This window comes from Ptychodera flava, chromosome 14 (assembly GCF_041260155.1).
Source record: "Ptychodera flava strain L36383 chromosome 14, AS_Pfla_20210202, whole genome shotgun sequence".
Classification (NCBI taxonomy): domain Eukaryota; kingdom Metazoa; phylum Hemichordata; class Enteropneusta; family Ptychoderidae; genus Ptychodera; species Ptychodera flava.
The window spans coordinates 33,023,461-33,045,613 of NC_091941.1; the positions used below are offsets into that span (position 1 = coordinate 33,023,461).

Consider the following 22,153-nt stretch of genomic DNA (forward strand, 5'->3'; position numbering starts at 1 on the left):
CAGGTTTACTAACATTTTAAAAAATTATCGATGTAATAATTTAGCATCAGGATGAATCAGATTTTATTATTTAAGTAAGAGTGCATTTATGTGACAGTTAGATAATGCAGAGCTTCATCCAAAGAATTTGTTTTCAAAACTAATCTTGTTAAAGATTATCACATTTTGTATATGACATTGAGAAATATGTTTCAGAGATTTTCAGGATATCATACATTTTCAATTGTAAAATAAAATGAGATGGAATTTCAATTACAGAAAACAAAATTAGCCCACTTTACAGACTGGACAGAAAAAATGGGTCATTTGACAATTTATTCAGAATCACATTATTTCTAATGGAGCCAAAACTGGAATCCCTCAACACCTTTGAATAATTCTGTGGGTCTTATTCAGGACTAATGTTACATTCTTCTAAAAACCAGTAACTGCTCCTACTTTCTGAACAAGTTCCTTTATGCAAGAAGCTGTACAGCGTTTATGACTGATATGCTGTGGCAAATGAGTCACTCATGAAAGACAGTTTTGAGTTGAAATATCCCATTTATCACTGAGGTTGCAGTTCACACCTGGCTAATTAAATTTACTTGAAATGTGAGTTAGATATGAAGTGTCACTCACGGTTAAAACAACCACCTATTAATTCCATTCAGTGTCATCCATATCCACCAATCGCTTATCAGTGATCAAAATGTCAGTAACCTATTTATGAAGTATTGAAACTTGATAGATAATTGGCTTGCCTTGAACTCAAAATTTATAGTCATGATATATTCTCAGAGGTGTTTTTGGTAAAGGATATCAAAATATACCAGAAATGGAAGAATTTTATCTCTCGGTATCTTTTTGCAGGAGTTCACCTGAAAGATCTGATAACAATCCATACAGCGTTTCCTGACAGACTTGAAAATGATCTGATCAACTTCAGGAAGATGGCTCAGCTGTCAATGACAATAGCTGAGCTCACCCAGCTGCAGAATGCCACACCACCAATAGAAGCCAACATGGATCTTGTCAACATGTTGAAGGTGAGGCATTTAGTCCCCTGTAACATGCTTCCGTTGTCTCTTTTAAAAATAGTCTGACTAGTGAGCTGTGCCTGTAACAACAAACCACAGCAGCATTTTCTTTCTAAAGGAGGTACTTTTTACCACCTCCAACCCCCATCCCCTCCCCTGGCTTTACTCCCACCTTGCTGCACATAGGTTTAATTGTATCCAGTATAACAAAAGAATGAAACTGAAAATATATATGAAATGGGTGTTTGGTAGGTATCTTAAACATCTTTTTAAAACTGAAAATTACAAGTTGTGGACACCCTTTTTTATGACACATCCATGCATAATTAAAAGAAGCTTTTTTAAAGGAACAAGCTAACCAGAAACGATGTAGAATTTTAACATTTTGTGTTGACACATGCAAAATGGATGTCTAAAATTTAAAAAAGAAAACTGCAAATCTTCATGTAAATATCTGTTTGCAAATACTATTGTCAAGCATAATGCACCTACTTGCTCATTGGTCAAAACTTTCTCAGGACATTTTTAGCTACTATAGACTATAGTCTATAGAAGCTATTGGGATGGGTATCCGTCCGGCGTCCGTCGTCAGTCTGTATGTATGTATGTATGTATGTCTGTTTGTGAGGCGTCCGTCCACTCAAATATCTTGAGAACCGCAGTAGTTACTGATTTGATATTTGTTGTGTAGATGAAAAATATGATTTTGAGAAACTATTTTTTTAATTTTTTGATATTGTTGAAAATAGGCAAATTAATGCCAAAAAGGTGTTTTTGGTAAAAAATCTTCTTCTTCATAACCGCTGGTCAGACAGCTTTGTTATTTGGTATACAGGTCCCTAGGGTAACCCAACTTAGATTTGTTCAAATTGTGATGAAATATGCAAATGTGTATTTTTAAGGAATTTTTTGTCATTTTTGGTCAAAATTTGACTTACATTGTATGTAATTCTTATACTGTATAAACCCTATCAATTCACCCAGAAAAAATAATTAATATGATTTTAAATAATTGAATTAATTAGGAAATCATCAAAGCCAAAATAATTTTATTGTAGAATTATCAGAAAGTTCAACTTTTCTGACAGTTCATAGTGAAATGCTTACCATCTTGGAGGATTAAAACATGTAAAGGCAACTTTCCTGAATCCCAACTTTGACATATTCTGAACCGTCATTTATTGTGCCCTGTATGTTGTCTAAAAGAAATTGCTCAAAATAGTTTGTCATGATAGGGTGGTCAAATAAATAGAGATAGAGAAAGTTCTAATTTCCATTTATGGTTGACTTGGTAAGGATAAAATAAAATTACTTTTTGGGGAAAAAATAGAGTGGTCAATTAAAAGAGTGGTCAAAGTGATAGGGTTTTTATGGTAAAGCTGGGCTGTAAACTTCCTCATGTACTATTTATAGCAATTATGCAATCTGTGTAAACAGTGCAATGAAAGTGTTACATGATGCTTTTGATGACCTTGAACTTCTTAAGTTTCAAACATTTGTCTCTTCAGTGTGCTTTCTCTGAGTACTACAGTCTCAACTTATTCAACAGAACTTACTGACAATGTTAATTTGAAAGTTAAATGTGCTTGGTTAATACGATGAAAATACTGATAAAAGATAACCACTTAAGATTCTTTATAAGCTGACAGATATGCTGTTTTTTTATGACAAAAATCTTGATTTAAGCAAGTCTTGTTTACTTTAATTAGAATGTAATTAACTCTCGTTTAATAGCTACTATAGACTAATATAGTCTATAGAAGCTATTGGGATGGGTATCTGTTCGGCGTGCACTGTCACTATGTACATGTATGTACCGGTATGTGTGTATAGGTATGTATGTATGTATGTATGTCCATTTGTGAGGCATCCGTCCACTCAAATATCTTGAGAACTGCAGTACTTACTGATTTGATATTTGTTGTGTGGATAAAATGTATGATTTTGAGAAACTGTTTTTATTAATTTTTGATATTGTTGAAAATATGCAAATTAGCACCAAAAAAGGCGTTTTTGGTAAAAAATCTTCTTCTTCATAACCACTGGTCAGACAGCTTTGTTATTTGGTATACAGGTCCCTAGGGATAACCCAACTTAGATTTGTTAAAATTGTGATGAAATATGCAAATCTGTATTTTTACGGAATTTTTTTTCCATTTTGGTCAGGCCATCCTGAAATGAGCTATCAAAGATATCCACCTTCCTCATCAATACATGTATCACAAAAGGTTATTCTCTACATAACACAGCAGAGCTCTGTCAACTGTTGAGTCGCTTGTTTTTTCAAAACAGCTGGTCAGACAGCTTTAATATTTGGTTTACAGGTCCCTAGGATGACCTCAGTGAGATAATTTCATACAGTCAGGAAATACTTAATTTTGTATCCATGTCTATAGTAGCTTCAGGACTTTGGCCCTATGTTTAATGAAGTTAACATCTGATCAATATATTTATTGAGTATCCACGTTAAGTTTATTTTAGATTTGTTGTTTTTTTAATGTTAGTTTATTTTTTTGTGTTTTTTTAAATTAGTGTAGAAGTGTACATGTCAACACAGGCAATGCAGATAAAGCAATGGAAGACTGTGTTAGTGTAAGATGACGGAACTGCACTGTAGAAATGTTAGTGAAGTATTTACAGTGTAGAGTTTAATGTGATTCATATGTCATGCAAATTACTAAGAAGCTTTTGAATCCAAATTTTAGGGTCCATGTAACCCTCATACCAAGCAATTTATTGAAAGAAAAGTGAATTACTCATACACATACTTTTTCACTGTATTTAGAAACTAAATATTTGAAGAGAAAAATACCCATTACATTTCAACTTGTCCATACAGCTGCACATAAAATATTTATTAGAACTGTTCAAGTTTAAAAGCCATCGTTTTGTGTACAAAGGTATATTTACACAAATTGTTTTATCATTTGAGTGCCAGGTACATCATCAGATTAATGAGTCAGCTAACATTTTTCAAGCAGGTGATACATTTGTTGCATTACTTTGTAGTGACAGCATGCACCCACGGAAAAGGTGTGGAAAAGTAAATAACACTTGATTTTCAAGTGTACGATTTATTCAAGCAGCTTTTTGTACTCTCCGTAATAACAGTATCAAGAGGCATGGTTATTCAATTAGATGAGGTTACAAAGATGACATAATTCAGCTGAGTGTTCATTATTGAGGAAGCCAGACAAACTAAATCCAAAGTCTTAACACGTACATTTCTGGCAATTAATATTTTTCCCTGTGTGAAATGTAGGGGACTAATAGTTCTGGTCATGTATGTCCATCTGTTCATCCATTCTGTCCACAAGCTTTACTCAGAGATGCATGGACCAGTTCTTTCAAAGTCGGTACAAGGACATAAGCGCATGTTATACATAATTTATGTACATTATGTCGTTGTTTTGCAATATGATCCAATATGGCTGCAAGGTGGCCATTTTGTTAGTATTTTTTCATGTCTAAAGCCATAAGAAAGACATGCCAAGACTGATTTTTTTATCATTGTTTCAAAGTTGGTACAAAGACATAAACTCTGTATCATACACCCTGTAATGTGCAGCGTCTCAAAAGGCTATATCTGATTTGTAGGATATGATTATCTAGAGCAACATTAGGAGCCTGAAACTAGGGCTATCTTCTCTACCTGATTGGGTGTTTGGAAATAATTCAATAAGAACCATGAGTTTAACCAACCAATGAGCTAAAAGCATCCAAACGATGCACTTTAGCCCTGCATATGAACCCTATCTCCTTAACTCAGACATGCCTCAATTGATTTCTTTCAAAGTTAATGGACACAAGGACATAGTCCTATGTCATATGCACATTGATTTGTTTACTGGACAATATTGGACATCCAATATGGCCGCCACTGTGTTTTCAACAGTTCTTTTCATGTCTAGACTCAAAACTCAGATATGTCTGGATAGATCATATATTCTTTCAAAGTTAGTACAAGAACATAAGTCCTTGTCAATCATTTATTCATGATATTCATCCCATATGGCTGCTTAGAAGTCATTTTGTGGTAATTTTTTCATATCCTGCTGTGCCATGACCAAACCATTCCTGAACCAATATATGTCTTTCAAAGTTGGCACATCCTAGGATTCCCTATGTTGTACACATGCATATATTGATTTGTTTTTTTGGTTTTTCTCAATATGGCTGCCTCATGGTAATTTAATTGTAATTTAATTTTTGTTTTTGTTTTTGTTTACAATTTTTTTTCATATTATTACAGTAACACCTGAAATGATTTCACTGAAAATTGATGCAAGACTGCACACATGATAATTGCTACATTGTACTGACTTTCGTTCAGTTCCATTTGATCCAGTTAAACCATAGTCTGCAGGAACTATGTCATCGACAATGACTTGTTATTTTTTTAAGGAACATCATATCTCTCCTGTAAATTTCCAGCCCATTATTAAACTATCTGTCTTGTCTGTGTGGTATGAATTTGAAAGTGAACATTGTGATTGTTAGAAATCATCTTCTGCTCTTCTGTTTGCTGAGCAAGAAAGAAGTAGGTTGATATCAATGTATGAGTGCAAGAGTAGAAGATAGAAACTAAGACTAAGGCAATGTCCTATATGTATAGGGTCAGCGTAGGTAATTGTCATGATGTGACTGTGCCCTGGAATCTGAGCAGAGCAGAAGAGACAAAGTGAACCGCCAAATCACCGCAGTTCTAGGAATGTTTCTCTTGAAAAGTTGCAGTGGCATATTTCCCAGTTTCATTGAAATTTGTTGTCTATAGGTTTCACATATTATGGATCAGACACTGAAACTTGGCCAAAACTTGATTAAGATCCTTGCCTGGTGTGCACTGTATGTGTTTGTGTGCAAGCTTCATTTTCCGGCAGACAATAAAATGCTGGACATAACATAGTTGTTTAAGTCGCTATCAATATCCTTAGCAATGCTCCTCTCCCTTTAGAAAAATAGCAAGGAACTTAGACTAGTGGTTTGTGATGCATCAAGCTGCTTGCTTTAATGCGTTTATCTACCCTCCGACTCCCTCCACTTCCCTTGCTTCTGGAGTGGAAGACCAATATGTCAATATACATCATCTCCTGTAGCTGAATTTATCCGCACTGTGAATATAGAGACAATATTGTGCCAAATACCTGTTAAAAGAGCTCAACACATAACAATAACAATTTGAGATGAATTAAAATGATGCCGCATATACACACTGATAACATCTGATGTGGGGTTATCCATCAATAAACAGCGGTTAAATCCATAAACAAAATAATATTAATTCCATTCTCAGGAATGAAATAAAAACATAGATCATACTTTTCTTCTGTGACACTCAACTCCTCGCAGCCTGGTTGATACAGCTGAGTATAAGTGTGAAGTTTTTCCACACCACGTGGAATATTGATGCAAGTTCATGCAAACTTGTTGATGTACTTTGTCTTTTAGCCCCGCACTATTGAAAGTAAAACCAAGTATATCCACACTTATGTCCCAGGTTAAAAATTAAGTGACATATATGAAAACAGACTCTGTCTTTTGAGTCTATATATTCACCTATCACAATCTAGTTTCTCATCTGTTTCTCTCTCCTGCAGGCATCTCTTGATCTTCACTACACAGAAGATGAAATATATGAGTTGTCGATAGCAAGAGAACCAAGGACATCCACAAGCTCCGTGAGTACACAGTAATGTGCTTGAAACTCACCTTTCTTACAACTGTGCCCTCAGTGTATGCACTGACACTGCATGCGTGTAGGTCAGCAATAGTAACAACTTGCACAAACTGCAATTTTTATTCAGACCCAAAAACTTTCAAAACCTCAAAGTACGCATTTCTGTTGTTGATAAAACAGCTTTTCTTTGTCATGACTCACTGGGTAAGCTCAAAATTTCAAATCTAAGGCAAGTTTTCTTTTGCTAGATTTTACATGTTTACTCCTAGGGTATGTGAAAAATGCAAAAAGCAAAATTTTTACAATGTAAGGGCTTTGAAACGCCTCTACATAACATCTGATAACCTATTTTCATTTGACTTTTGCTCAAGGAGAAAAAATGGGATAATGTTAAAAAATAGCTGCTACTGTGTGGGCTGATATCCTTGCTGAAATTGTATGACAATCCTGTCCCCCAGATGGTTTGCGCAGTTCATCTTGTCATTTTGAATAGCCTTAATGATACCTAGAAATGCCTACATCTTAGCTTTTCTGTAACGCATTGTAAAGATGTGCATAATTGGCAAGTGAGAACCATCTCATTATAGCCCCATACAAGTTGAATTTCATTGCTTTGTTTTTTTTTAATGCCAGTTGCCATGGTTTTTACTGCAGACAGCATCTTTTCACTCGTCATCGTCATCTAGACCCTTGATTGCAGATCTAGGCTTTGTGCTAAATTGGGAAAAAATCTAAAGCAACCAAATTTTTTAAAAGTGACTTTTTCTTCATCAATTCTAGTCTCTCAAGCAAAAGCTGATGTTTAACAGCAGCTCTTTGCTAATTGATTGAAATATTTTTCAAGTACTTTCACTAAGGCATCAATTATATAACGACATGCAATCAGCATGACTTTGAACATTCCCTTCCCTGGATGGTTGTCTAAAGTACCCCCTATCCTACCACTCTTTTTTCCCCTTGCAACACATTTGCCGATTTCTTAGTTGATGTCTTTGAGTCGAGTATTGCAGCCTCAATCATGACCAATTTCAGACAGCAAGGAATGATTTCAGATTTGTCAATCAGCATCACAAATGGTTAACTTTTCGTGATGAACAGACCGACAAAGTGTTCTGAACAGTTTATTTCAGCTTTAACACAGCCATCTCTGTTTTACAAAAATCATGCATTGAGCCAACACTTCATTAGAACCAGTTATCATGATGCAGTGTGTGGTTTTTTGGATATTTTTAGCATTTCACAAGACCATGCACACCGATATTGCATTGGTACTGTAATTTTGAATTTAAGCCACATGGCAATATTAAGAGATTTATTCTCAACCTTAAGGTAATTTGTTCTGTGTACATATTTACACACTGTTTGAAAATAAAGGCGATGTTTTTAAATTCATACCACTTGTATACTTCATGTAATTTCACCATTTTTTGTTTTTTTTATGCTTCCTAATTTTGTTGACCTTTTTGAATTAATTGCTCTGTTTTCCCTGACAGCCTCCAACTCCAACCAAGCCAGGAGTGTTTGCAGATTGGGCATCTGGTGTGAATACTCCCCCAGATCCTGAAACTATTAACAAGCATGTACATGCTATGGTGGAGGTAAGTTATTAATCCTATTCTGGATTCAGGTCTGTGAGACCTGCAAAAAATCTCCCAGTTCTGTTTTATGAAGCTAATAACCTCCACACGGTATTCTAGATATTAACTGTACTGTTAGGTTGTAAGTAGCGTGCCTGGGAGTATATCCCAGGTCTAACTCTGCTGACTTGTAATTGTGAAGCTAAAAATAAAGGCCAAATTTTGAAGCTATTCTATATATTTTAGAGTATTTTCTGTTTGCGGCAGTCATCCATATTTCCATGAAGTTACAAATGATACCCTGCCAACTAACTTTAGCAAAAAAATAACATAGTGACAAAAATTCACTCTCTGATTCCATTCATGTTTTCTCAGAGCATTTTGATAGTAAAAAGTTTAGTGATAAGCTTTATCGATTTCTCATGAGTTTTTTCCAACTTCCTGTTGCAGGCAGTTTTCAAGAACTATGATCATGATCGGGATGGGTTCATCTCACAGGAGGAATTTGAAGCCATTGCCGGCAATTTTCCATTCATGGATTCATTTTGTGTTCTGGATGCAGACAAGTAAGATCACTAATTCTCACACTTTTTCTGCATTAATTCTGTATTTTTATCGACAGAAAGGAATGTTGACATACCGCTGAAGTGTTCTGAATGTTTTCTTCCACCTGCAACCATAATCATGGTTCTGTTATAGGCAATTGGAAGGTATATGGATGTTAGACATTTGAGGAAAGAAATGAAATCCCTTCATATATATATATATATATATATATATATATATATATATATATATATATATATATATATATATATATATATATATATATATATATATATATATATATATATAAAGAGAGAGAGAGAGAGAGAGAGAGAGAGAGAGAGAGAGAGAGATGCCTAAAAAATCCATTCAGTCCAGCTAATTAATAGATATGACGTAAATGGCCTTGTTATGCTAAAATTTTAATTATGTGCACACTCTACTGCCCTGCTTTGACAAAAGCAAAATATTCCAGTGGGGAAAAAAATATAAAAGTCAAAGAGGTAAATAAAGCCATTCATCTTGTTCTGTGAGTGCATCATACAAATTTTGTATTTACCTGTCCACGCTCCACGACTTGAAAAATGAGACATTGCTTGCTTGAGTGCCAAGTTATTTCAATAAGTGAAATATGAGGTGTGTGCAAGGCCATTGAAGGACCCCTGGGAGAAGCCAAAATACAGCATTACCCAAAACAAAAATAATACGAGCTCTGATAGAATTTTACGCATTGCAATGGTTGGTTGTAGTAGATCGTTGACAGTGAACCATGCTTTGATTTGATGGATAGCATTTCAAACAGTGAAAATTTACGCCATTATTGCGTATTTATTCATATTATGTAGATCAAAGTACAGACCAAGTCTGACTCAATCCTTTGAATAAAAAGGGAAAATTTACGGCAAGTTTTACAGTGCCAGTAATGACATTTTTTTTCCTTCCACTCTTCCAATCATTTTTCATTTCAAAGGGATGGCATGATCAGTAAGTCAGAGATGAAGACATACTTTATCCGAGCCAATTACCACGCACTGAGAAGTAGCTTCAAACATGATTTCCATGAACACACCTACTTCAAACCCACGTTCTGCGTGCACTGCACGGGGCTATTGTGGGGTCTCATCAAGCAGGGAGTCAAGTGCAAAACATGTGGCATCAACTCTCACAAACACTGCAAGGACCTAGTGGTGATGGAGTGCAGATCCAAAACAAGTTCCACACACAGCCATTCCAATGGGTCCGTCGATGGAGGTGGGGATTTTTCTTTTATAAAAAAGCCACTGACTGTTTAGCTGGTACACCCCTGGGGAAATAACAGTCAGCGATGTAGAAACAACAGGACATAGAAATCTATTGAAATGAGGGCAAAGACACAATTCCCTACTTAAACATATAGAATCAAGTGTCTATGAACTCAATAGCATTCATTGCACTTTTTTGACCCAGTAGACCCAGTGTTCTCAACTCAAAGATTTTCTATCATCCGCGGCATCTGCGTCATGGCTTTGTTTGTTACGATTCACTGTTTCTATGGCAGCAGAGGCAAAAGTCTAAATATGTTTACAGGTCAGAGTAGCTTACTTCTATCATTCACATGGATTAAATTATTTCATCACGAATTATTCATTTTGTTCCGCATTTCTGCAATTTCAAGCATTATCATAAGTTTAGTTTGCAGAGGGAGTAAATCAATAATGCTTACATTGTAAATGAGTATTTATTCAGATATTTAGATTTTAATTATTTATTGAGATAATTGTTTATAGTATAAATGAAGGGCAGTTTTCATATACTCTGTGACAGTCTTGTCTTTTCGAGCTTGAGAATCCAAGCTTAATGTCATTATAAAAGTCAAAACCCAGTTTTAATTAATAATTTTATTCAGCTTCTGAAAAAGTCACAATTACAATAGCCTCCCTATTAGGCAAATGGATGTCAAAAAACAGTGTTTTACAAACTTCCTTTATGTCAAATGTCTGACACATAATTCTCTGAGGAAATGTACTTCTAACCAATGTGAAATAATCCAGTCTCAGAAATTACCAGTGGCAACCCAGCTCAGTTTGATTGCCAGTAATAATGATGTTGGACAAATAATACTATGTACAAATTCAATGCATCTGATATGTGATCGCTGCAACATTTCCTTCTCTGTGAAAATACATCTGTTCAATATCTATAAAAGTTTGTCTTTGTTGCAACTGTCAATTCTGTCTTACAAGCTCTGTGATAGTATTTCTTTAGTTGTGCATTGATTTACTAGTTAGCTTCATGTCGTTTTGACTTTTTGTAAAATGCGTGGATCTGCGCACACATTAGAAAATTTATTTTGTTAATGATCAGTGTATGCTTTCACAATTGTCAAAATCTTCTCACTCGAACCCATACTCAATGTGGCTGTGCATGAATTAAAGTGTTTATAGCCGTAGTTGCAACATTAAAGCCCCTGTAGCTGTAACACTTGAAATTTGTTGACCTGAAAAATGCTTTCTATTTTCTCTGGTTTTCTTTACATTCTACAAATTGAAAGGATATAGTCCTTTAGTATTGAAAAATTGGACATGTAAATTTAAATTTTAACTGTTATTTTGATTTCCGGCCATTTTTAAAAACTGGTAACATTACAACGTAAACAAAGCATATGATGTCCCAGTGGAAAACATTCAGCACTGTGCATTATATTGAACTACTGTATGTTGTTTCTGTGAAGATTCTAATGCATATATGCACGACGTACATTGTTTTTGCTTTATTTGCATGAGGGCGCCATTTTATGTTTGGGCAAACATTTATTATTTATCTTGCTCAAAATTGCACATGCAGTCCCAGTGGACAGTTTATTATACTTGTATAAACACTGCTCAATGAGTACATTCCAACGAATGTGGTTTAGTTAGGAAGTAAAATCACAAAAATAATGCTAAAAGATACAGCTATTGGGCCTTTAATTTATCATCATCTATATTTTTGCAGTCACAGCCAAGGATGTGACAATAGACAGCAAGCGGAAAATGTCGTTACGACGGAAGCAAAACTCACAAAGCCGCGCCAACCAACAGTCAACACAGACCCAGGTTCCAGACGTCCAAGATGAGAACAAGAAAGAGCTTGTTGATCAATGCCTGAATGAGGAAGATGATGATGATGATATTGACAACTATGGAGAATCTTATGAAGAGGAAACGGATATGCATGAAAGACTGGCACGAGCTGAACAGGTCAGTTATAAAAACATGTAGGCTGACCTTTGATTCAGATAGATTCAATCTGTGGCGAAGTATCAGTTCCCTCAAAAATGCTTTAATTTCTGACAACTATCTCCATTTATTTCAATCGCCAGTGCAAAAATGAAAAGGTCTGTCATGCCTTATCAGTTTGGCGTGACTGAAGATTTGGTTAGATGAGATTAGATTAGATTAGATTAAAGTGAGGATGTTTTGGTGAGCTTATCACCATTGAGAAAGGTCCCATTGAATTGAATAAGTTTGTGAAAAAATCTAACCCAGCTCATCCAAGAGCACAAGCCATGCTAGTCTTGTACACATACATTGTAAGGTAATAGATTTGGTTTGATTCTGTTGTTGATAATTTTATTTCATGCCTGCTCAGAGATGATACATTATTTATTACCAAGGTTACGGTGCCTCGGACCTGTGTTTGCTATGACTGAAGTAATACAGTAACAGTTGAAGTAGTACAGCCTTGCCTCAGCTGGTACCAGGGTCACAGCTGGGACAAGTGTCATCGTATCTATTATCCACAGAAATTATGCTGGGTTGGCTTAAATTTTGTGTCAGCCCTAAACCTCCCCTGGATCCAGACCAAACTAGTCTGACTCTAGTCCGGTATAACATGTCCTCATTGATCATTTTGAGCATCCTTAAAACTCACGCCCACTCCAGTCCTGCACAAATTAACCTGTGAATACATCCCATTGATGTTTTGAAAGAAACATGACAATGAAATGACTTGCTTTGTGTGTGAAAGATAGCAGTAATGAAAGGAAATAACAATTATAATGAAAGCCATGCTAAAACATCTACAGAATAGAATGATCCACAGTGGAATACTCTGATGAAAACCATAGATCTCCATAGCTTGGTGCATACATTTTTACCATACACATATTTGTATGATAAATTATTGATAGTTTGCATCAAATTAACATCCACCCCCATCCCTCCCTCCTCTCCTCAGTGACAGGTTACCACGGAAATGAGTTTGTACAATTGCTGTCATCCATAATGGCTGGTTTTAATTCAATAATCTCTCTCTGTACAATTCTGGCTTCACAAAATTCAGATGAATAACTTTTAATTTCCAGACTTTAAACACAGACTCAGAATGTTTCATTGAAACTAATGAGATAGCAGCAAACCTGAATGGAGTTTGTAATGAATATGCATGCAAAACCTATAGGAGAGTGCAGAGTACTTAAAACTGTGCCCCACACAATTGGAGTGCAAAGCACTTTTTAGATTGTTTTGACATATGTCGCACCAAACAGCAGGCACATGAAGAGACAATCAGGGTATTTTCCCTAAGAAGTCTTTTGAAATGCAACATGTGACCGACATTTTTACCCCAGATCAGTGTCCCTGTTCTCCCATTGTGAACTTTTGCAACCTCCCAATCCACAAACCAATTCACATAAATAATACAGACAAAGCTAGCAGCAGACAAGTAGCAATTTTATGCATGTCTAAGTTTCATCGATAAAGAATCATTCAGTGCAACAGGTGTATGCCGTAGCTGTCAGGTAGAGACTTACGCACCAACCAAACCGCCTCTTTGTGTCTTTTGTTTTACAACTTGGGGCAAAATTAATTTTAGAAAGGACATATTATTCCTGTATCAACGACAACTTGGGGCAAAATTAATTTTAGAAAGGACATTAATTCCTATCAAAGAAAAGTGCATGGCTGGTTGATGTCTGATGAATTCAAATATTTGATTATTTTGTTCTGTGTTCTCATTTTCAGGCAAGAGATTTGCTGTCCACAGAAAACGAACGCCTTCAGAAACAGTTACATGCAGCTCAAGAGAAAATCAACACACTGCAAAACCACATAGGAGTGATTCGTCAGCACACAATAACATTTATTTTGGACCAGATGGACACGCTCCACCTCCAAAAGGACTCTGAAGTCTGACATATCACAGAGGAGATGTTCTTTGGAATATAGGGCGTGCTGGATACAGCGGAACTTTGCCTTGAGTGTGTCGCAGCCATTTCTCCCTTTGTGGACGTCTTATGGTCAAGAGAACTATCCAGTGACAGCTGACAGCACCATGATGTGCAATCATGGAGGCTAATGCAAACACTTACAGATATGTTTCTGAAATCGGAAACAGTTCACTTTGCCCATCTTGGCAGATTTTGCTCTTTCATCTGGAGTACTCATTTCAATGAAAAACAAAAGATCAATAATAAAACGGTTGCCAAAATGCCTATGCTGATGAGAGACCATATTGCAGCATAGCTGTCACAGCTAATGGGTTACTAGTTTGAATATTTGATCATATTCTTCAAATCTCTTGCAGCACCTCAGCCGATCAATTAGATTTCACTTTGGATATACTGGCTCTGAGTGTCACGCCTTCCACACTCTCTACCCATGAACTCATTTACGGCAGTGATAGTACTAAAAAACAGGTAGAAAATGAGTAATTAGTAGTGTTCCAATTATCTCTCTCAGCTCTGCAATTATGTATCAGCTGGTTGGTACAGCAGCTGAAAGTTGTCATCCAGGGCCCTGGGAGAGGTTATGTCATAATCCTAGCTCCTCTGCCACCTCTACTCAGGCTAACCTCATTTGTGTTCAATGGTGTGATTGGACATGTTCACATCAAAGTAGGGGTGGCAGAGTTGACACATTTATTGACCCTTTCACCACCATGGTTTATCCCAACACCATAGTTTTACTATGACAAAGTTGGATCTCTACAGAGAGAAAACGGGGGTGAACGGTTAAAGTGTAACTGATACACGTGTACCTACTTTCAGTGGAGCCATGATAGCGAAGTCAATCTCTCATGACTACGTATATGTCACTGAGGAAAATTAACATCTTACACCACATCCAAGGATTCAGCCTTGCCCACGTGTTGTCATGGCAAAATTGGGATTTCCACACAATTAAAAATCACTGATTTGACCCCACTGTAGCATACTATTGCAAAAGTCCAGAGCCATGCATGGCCATCCAAATTATCCAAGAGGAATCTCATATTGCAAAACCGTTCAATTTGTTTAGTAATGGAACAACATCGTACTCTCATTGTCTGCTACCAAACGCCACCACTGAATTGTCAATCACTGTGGGGGACTTACATAGTTTCTATAACGCTTATGCATCCCAAACAGCAACATTAAATATTGTGGTTCTTTTCTCAATATAAGACAGTGGTTGCATATCTCAGCACACTGGTCAAATCCCTTTACTTTGCCAGGCATAAATCTCTGAGTATAGACATCCGGTGTCAACATCAATATGAAATCTGCAATGCATCGTACACAGTTACTGAATTGCTACCTTGTTTTGAAAATTACAAGCGCATTATTCAAGAGACACTCTTTTGTATAAAAGATAGTGTCTGACAACACACTGATCATGAGAATAAATTCAGATGTATAGAGAACCACTATATATTTTTTCTTGGCCTTACAAGTGCCAATTACCATGACAGTATTGACAAGGGGTTTTACAATTCAGGAAAGCTTCTCAGTACTGGATTCATCATGGAGTCCGTGTCACTCCTGCTTAAAGACCGATTTTTTTTCACAGAGAAAAGAAAAGTAAACAAAAAAATTTATAAAAGAAAGAAATAAAAAAAACATATTGTTTAATTGTGCAATGTTTTAATCATTTTCTATGGAAATTACAGAAAAATGCAAAAATTAACCTTCCACCCCCTTGATTTACTGTGGAATGGAATGATCCTGCCATTAGAAGTGGGAGAGATCGTTTCAAAATACAAACTAGTCAAGAAACAGAGAAGACTCATGAATCAGGCAATGTTGACAAGAGCTGATATTCTGGTGCTTGTCTAAAAATCTTCAGAAATATGTACTACATTGCAACTATATGGACGTTATTCATATTTTATTTGTGGACATGTACCGATCTTGAATGCGTCTTCTTCTTTAAAAATTCAAATAATTATTGAAGAGATAAAAAACTATTGTTGTAGTAAATTTTTTTGTACATAATTTGTAAAGAAATTTTGACTTTTCCTGCAATACTGGAATTTTGTGTGTAAAATTGTTCTGTAACTTTTAATTGCTTTGACAGTCATGTCCAAGGACACAATGGTTTGTGTGATGTGTGGCTGTTCCATAAGCTGACCCTCTTCCCTCTGGGAAGATTTTATCCATGGATATAGCATAGTCAGTGTAACTCTAAGGTGTTCTTTTACGATAATTTCCTTTATGCACTTGTATGGTTCTGTCCTACAAAAGTTATTTAAATGTTTTCAAAGAGTATATATTCTTTTACCATTTATATTTGGAAGGAGCGCCACACTGAACAGCTTATTTTTAGTCTCTTTTAAAGGGAGTTATAAATACAGAAAGTCACTCTAAGTATATATATATAATATATATAAAACAGACATATAAATAGTAGCTTTTGTCTCTGCAAACAGCCGGTCTGATGCAGGGCTGTCCTTTTTGTTGTCCACTTTGGGTTTGCCAATGATATACATTTGAGATATTTTACATGTTTTATAGGAATCAGCAGGATCTGATAAAGACATTGCAGAAATGTGTATTTGACACAGATTGAAGCAGCTGCCAGTGTTATTCACTCACAGTTAATACTAGCCAGGTGCAGCACTAGTCGTTATTCAAGAATCACCATTTCAACCCCTGTGATTGGTGGAGCAAAACATTTGATAATACGATGAACATAACTCTAATAACCTTTGACCGCATTAATGAAGATTTGAGGTTAAATTTGGCCATCAGAACAAACATCATCCTTGCTTCAACATTTTTCCTTGACCTTAAAAACAAACAAATACATATTTTCGATGTTATCAGATGCAACTGCCCATCCATTTTATTATCAGGCAAGTTTACTTTGAAGTTTTTTTCTCAAATTTAAAATCTTTGGCATTTATTCTGTATTGTTTCTTTGATATATTTGGACAGTGAAAAAATTGTCATGGTAATGATCTAAAAGAGCTGCAATGAACAGTAAAGCCAGCTTTTATCATTCTTTGATGACTTTCATGGCACATCTGTTTAAAAGGGTCTGTTCATTTCGACATGTATCTATGTTTAATGTAATTATTCCTCAATCAAACCTATGCTGATTTGCAAACCGATGGTCACATTCAGTTTACACACTGACACGGACTGTTGCCAAGCTGATGTAATCCTATCAAAATTTTTATTGCTGCGGTAAGAAGGAATTTGATCAGCAGGCACAGCAAACAAGCTGCATCTCATTTTGAAAGGCTCGACAAAAATGGGTCGATCACGCTTATCTTCTGTGTGGACTGGGTTACTTCCACAAATATGATAACTGGAGAAAGTTTTATTTGAAATTAAAATTATCACAATGATTAAGTTTGTGTCTGAAATTCAGGTTCAAGACCACACTTAGCAGCCCTGCTACAAAAAATGCGGACAAAATTGCTGAACCCTTTAATATCAGTATCAATTGATATAATTTGCACATTTTTTCCTGTGAATAATTACATTTTCATGTAAATTCTCACCAATACAGCCAATTGTGCAAGTAAAATCAAACTAAATTATTTTTAATCCTTTTGTTAATTAGGCTTTGCAGACGAGATTGTGAAAATGAATCTTATTAGAATAGCAAGTTTATTCAGCCACAATGCAAAACATCAAGATTTTATGGGCCCCAACGGTCTCCAATCTAATTTGATTAAATCCCAGACAGCCAGCTGTTGAAGTTCATGATATTTAGAAGTGTAATCTTCAATTTCATCCCTTTGTTGTAGTCAAGTAGGCTTTTGTTACGTCAATGCACAGCTGTGAGGCCTTTCTTTTCCCCCTGAACTACCGTGGGGATTAAGGAAAAGATCATAGTGACTTGAATTTCATGTTTTGCAAGCTGTGACATACATATTTTTCACTGATGCAGCGTGACCTTGGAACTGACATTAAAAATCAGAGCTTGAATGTGATGCCATATTGGGCTGAAGGTTGTTCTCAATTGGACTATATGCACATCATCTGAATAAAAAGCTTATTACACGACTGCTTCCAGTGAATGGATAGGGGTCAGTCATCTCCAACAAGTCTGTCAGTTTCTTCTGAAAGTGCTTAGTGGGAAAAAAGCTGTAACTTTCTGATAGCATTTTCATTACTTTTGTTTTATAACATTATTTTCCTATTCTTCTTGCAAAACTATCTTGAAATAGAAAGTATTAGCAAAACATTGGTGAACCAAATTGCAATGTTAGTGTTGCTGAATGAATTCAGGTCAGAAGTAGAACTCAGTGGAACACTTGACAACTGGACTTTACATACGTAGACTGTATTCACACAAACTGAATCCTATGCTCTTTGACGTGATATCAGGAATAGACTAAGCAAGTCACAGCCAATGGAGTCATGTTGGAATGCAAACCAGTTGTCTTGGTAAAACTTTTTGGAGTTACTATTGTTCCTGCGAAGTCAAGTGCAACATGCATAATCAGAACATGGATGTTGAAATGGCTAGTCGCTCACAATGGACTCACTCTCAACACCACCACTACATTGAACCAAAGGTCTGGTTCTTTTCTATATTCTCAAGAATTCCCCTTGGTATTCTGTTTCACCTCCTCCCTCCCTCCCTCTCTTTCCATTGTTTCCCCCTTCCCCCTCTCAAAAAAAGGAAAGTTGTAAATGATGATGTACTGGTAGGAAAACAGACAATCATTTCTTATTTCAAACAAGGCACCTTGTTTTCTCTTCAGTGCACTTTGCCAGAATTTCTGGTTTTGTTACCGATATTATATCATATTCATACTTGTGTGTCTTCAACATTGTTTTAGCTATTTGAAATTTGTGTATTGGCACTCATCGACATAGAAATCACAGAGTGTTAGTTTTATCTTGGTTACTTGAACACCACAATTTCTTGAATCCATTCTTAAAATAAGTCTTCCATTTGCATACACTTTGTTTGGTTTCAAACACTTTTTTCTTTAAAAAAATAATTTTTTGGAAAAAAAAGTACAAAAGTAGAATCATGCCACAGAAGGCGGCATGGGTTCAGCTTTAAGATTACCCATATCAGAGATGATAAAATTACCATACTTGTCTGATAGACACATTTCAAGAAAACTTTAGGTATATTTAGGTGGCCAACATATTGGACAAGTGGAAAGTATTTAGAATATCCCTAGCTTTAGCGTATTTAGTGTGGTTGACAGCTTTAATCGATACAGATCAACAACCTTGTACCAAGAGAAAAAAAAAGGATAACATGTTTTTTTCATGACAGTAATTTCAACTCTGAACAGGTCTTTACATTGCACATTTGGAAACAAATTTATGTACACACCAATGACATTTCCTTTGTGACGTGAGTGAGCATACACTTTCTATTCTCCTTTCGTTTTTTTTTTAATTTTTTAGTTGACGTGTAATTTCAATCAGCCGTGTTGCCTTTTTTTCACAAGTCCTATGAAGAAGTTACGGCAGATTTAGACTTGTAAAGACCTTAACACCTGAAAAGTCACTGGTGTTGCAGATTTGAACTCTTGTTTTGTTTTGTTTACAAATAGATTTATGTATCAGGCAGAGGATACCTCTTTGTAAATATTATTTTCTAATCACAAACAAAATAATAAATGTGCAATTTCAGTATTGAGTCACAAATAAAACATTAAACTGATAATATATACAGCCTGTGTCATTTGTCTCTTTGTAGAAATTGAGAAATTTGTGTAGAAGCATTGTTTGTGGCACATGGAAAATACCACCGGATCATAATTTGCCGTCTGTAAATAAAACAATCTCACACCCCTGGTACCCTTGGAGTGTGAGAACACCAGCATAGGGTCAGTTTGTCCTCCCACTCTGTATAATTCCAAGAATTGAAAATATTTTTGTATGACAAATGCCAAGTGGTCATTCCTTGGCCCTACCGCAGTATTATGTGTACTAATGGTAACTGATGAATGGGATGACATATAGTTGTGTGAAACATGAACCATAGCATGGGTAGAAGATGTACTTCAAAGTGAGCAGGTATTGTTGAAACGTCTGAAAATAGATCATAATGCCATATTAAATGTAGTTACTTTGATGTATTGTGATCTATAATTTTCTACAGTAAATAATAAAAGCCAAAAATAGGTCCTCAATGCCAATGGTACTATTTCCCGTATGAAGTGAAATTTTAACAAGTATTGGATGGTCATCAGAAAAATAAAATCACATGGTCTCAGATGGCTCGTCTCACATGTACACACATTGAGAAATTTGTGTCTCACACCAGCCTCAAGTTCATATTGGGACAAATATTCCTAAACCCATGTCAGCAAATTAGGGTGTTGGATTCTATTAGTCCCCTTTATGCAGTACACAGTTGTCAACATGTGCATACAAAGTGTGAAAAAATGAAAAAAAAGCATATGTAAATTGTATTGTACAAGACGCCTTGTTACATGTAAATTTGCAGATTATGATGCATCTCTGGCATAATAACATGCCAAAACTGTACAAACATTGAACAATGCGGAGGAATCTGAACCTTCAACACTGCTTTTCATTTTCAAATTTCAGTTGATCAAGGATCTAGAATAAACATACATATATATACCATATGCAAATAAGCAATATAATTGTCATGAAACTGCTACATGGCCTTGAAATCTGTCAAATCATTCTTTGATCGACAGCTATAATAAGATTCACAATATCTGATGCTGTCATTTTGAGAATACCTGATTTCTGAACAAATAATTATCTAAATTAGTATTTATTATGTATGCTATGGCCACCAAAAATCTAATCACAGTTCTTGTCATTCCAAAATCTATGTACTCACTGATTGGACACCAATCTGATAAGTTTTTCTTGTTTTTATTACATTGAAAAAGAGAAAATACATAAAGAAGAAAAAAACAATCCACAAAAGTTTAAGAAAAAAACACAAGAGAGAGCATGTATGAATCTAAACATTATAATGAGCCAAAAAGAGCCAACTTTGCTTCAAATTTAGTTTCAATGAAAAATTTTTGTTTTATCAACATTACTTCTTTAACTTTTTGGATAAAGAAATTCATAGTTACCTTAATATCAGTGTATCGGATGGTGTAGAGTTGATATTTCACTATTTAAATAAGAAGATTTAAGAATATTGTTTCATGGTTATCATAAACGCCAAAAATTACTGTGTAACATGACAGTGACAGCTTGTTACTACTCTGTCTTATAGTGCAGAAAGCGTCAAAGCCTTTCCAAAAACATTGCACATTTCTACAATACCAGAAAAGGTGTTTCAGTGTCTTCTGTTGACCACAGTATTTGCAATTGCTGATGAGCACACATCAGAAAGTGAGGTTCATGCCAAAGTTCACTGGGAATTGTACACATTGACAAGCCAGTGATATACAGGACGAGCTCACAGCTCACAGGTGGTTTGGTGTCACTATAAATTACAAAATGGTTATCATAAACGCCAAAAATTACTGTGTAACATGACAGTGACAGCTTGTTACTACTCTGTCTTATAGTGCAGAAAGCGTCAAAGCCTTTCCAAAAACATTGCACATTTCTACAATACCAGAAAAGGTGTTTCAGTGTCCTATATTGGCCACAGTATTTGCAATTGCTGATGAGCCGTTCTCAATTGAGGTATCACGTTGACAGACACACAGACAGACAGAAAGACATTGGTACAATAATAGCTCACACGTCAGAAAGTGAGGTTCATGCCAAAGTTCACTGGGAATTGTACACATTGACAAGCCAGTGATATACAGGACAAGCTCACAGGTGGTTTGGTGTCGCTATAAATTACAAAATGTGTTTGACATTAGACCGTGGTCACTCCTTGATCAGATAAAATAGAATCTGGGGACTTCCATGGAAAATGTCATGGTCAGCAAAGTCACGAATTGGCCTAATTATAGTTAGTGTCCATCACAGCATCCGCTAAACCAGAATCTTGTTCCGCTATAGCATGCAGCATTGGTCGAAATCTAATATTCCTCATGAGACTTCGATTACCCTCACAAATGAACAAACAGACACTAACTTCAATGCCTTGGAGGTGAAATATGGTAGAAGTGTACTTGAATGACACAAAAATATCATCAAACAACTGGCATTCTGTTCAACAATCTGTAAACTGTTGACA

General features: G+C 35.7%; 1 protein-coding gene across 4 annotated transcripts in view; it reads left to right on the forward strand.

The window, feature by feature from the left end:
- The window catches only part of LOC139150226 (ras guanyl-releasing protein 3-like), a 71,194-nt gene extending 51,506 nt beyond the window's left edge, over positions 1-19,688 (forward strand). For all 4 annotated transcript variants that reach the window (XM_070722461.1, XM_070722459.1, XM_070722462.1 and 1 more), the window contains 7 exons: positions 851-1,028; positions 6,617-6,697; positions 8,190-8,294; positions 8,724-8,839; positions 9,790-10,070; positions 11,793-12,037; positions 13,802-19,688. In XM_070722461.1, the coding sequence (XP_070578562.1) occupies positions 851-1,028; positions 6,617-6,697; positions 8,190-8,294; positions 8,724-8,839; positions 9,790-10,070; positions 11,793-12,037; positions 13,802-13,972 (1,177 nt within the window). In that variant the 3' untranslated portion in view covers positions 13,973-19,688. The remainder of the gene's footprint in view (positions 1-850; positions 1,029-6,616; positions 6,698-8,189; positions 8,295-8,723; positions 8,840-9,789; positions 10,071-11,792; positions 12,038-13,801) is intronic.
- The last annotated feature ends 2,465 nt before the right edge of the window (positions 19,689-22,153 follow it).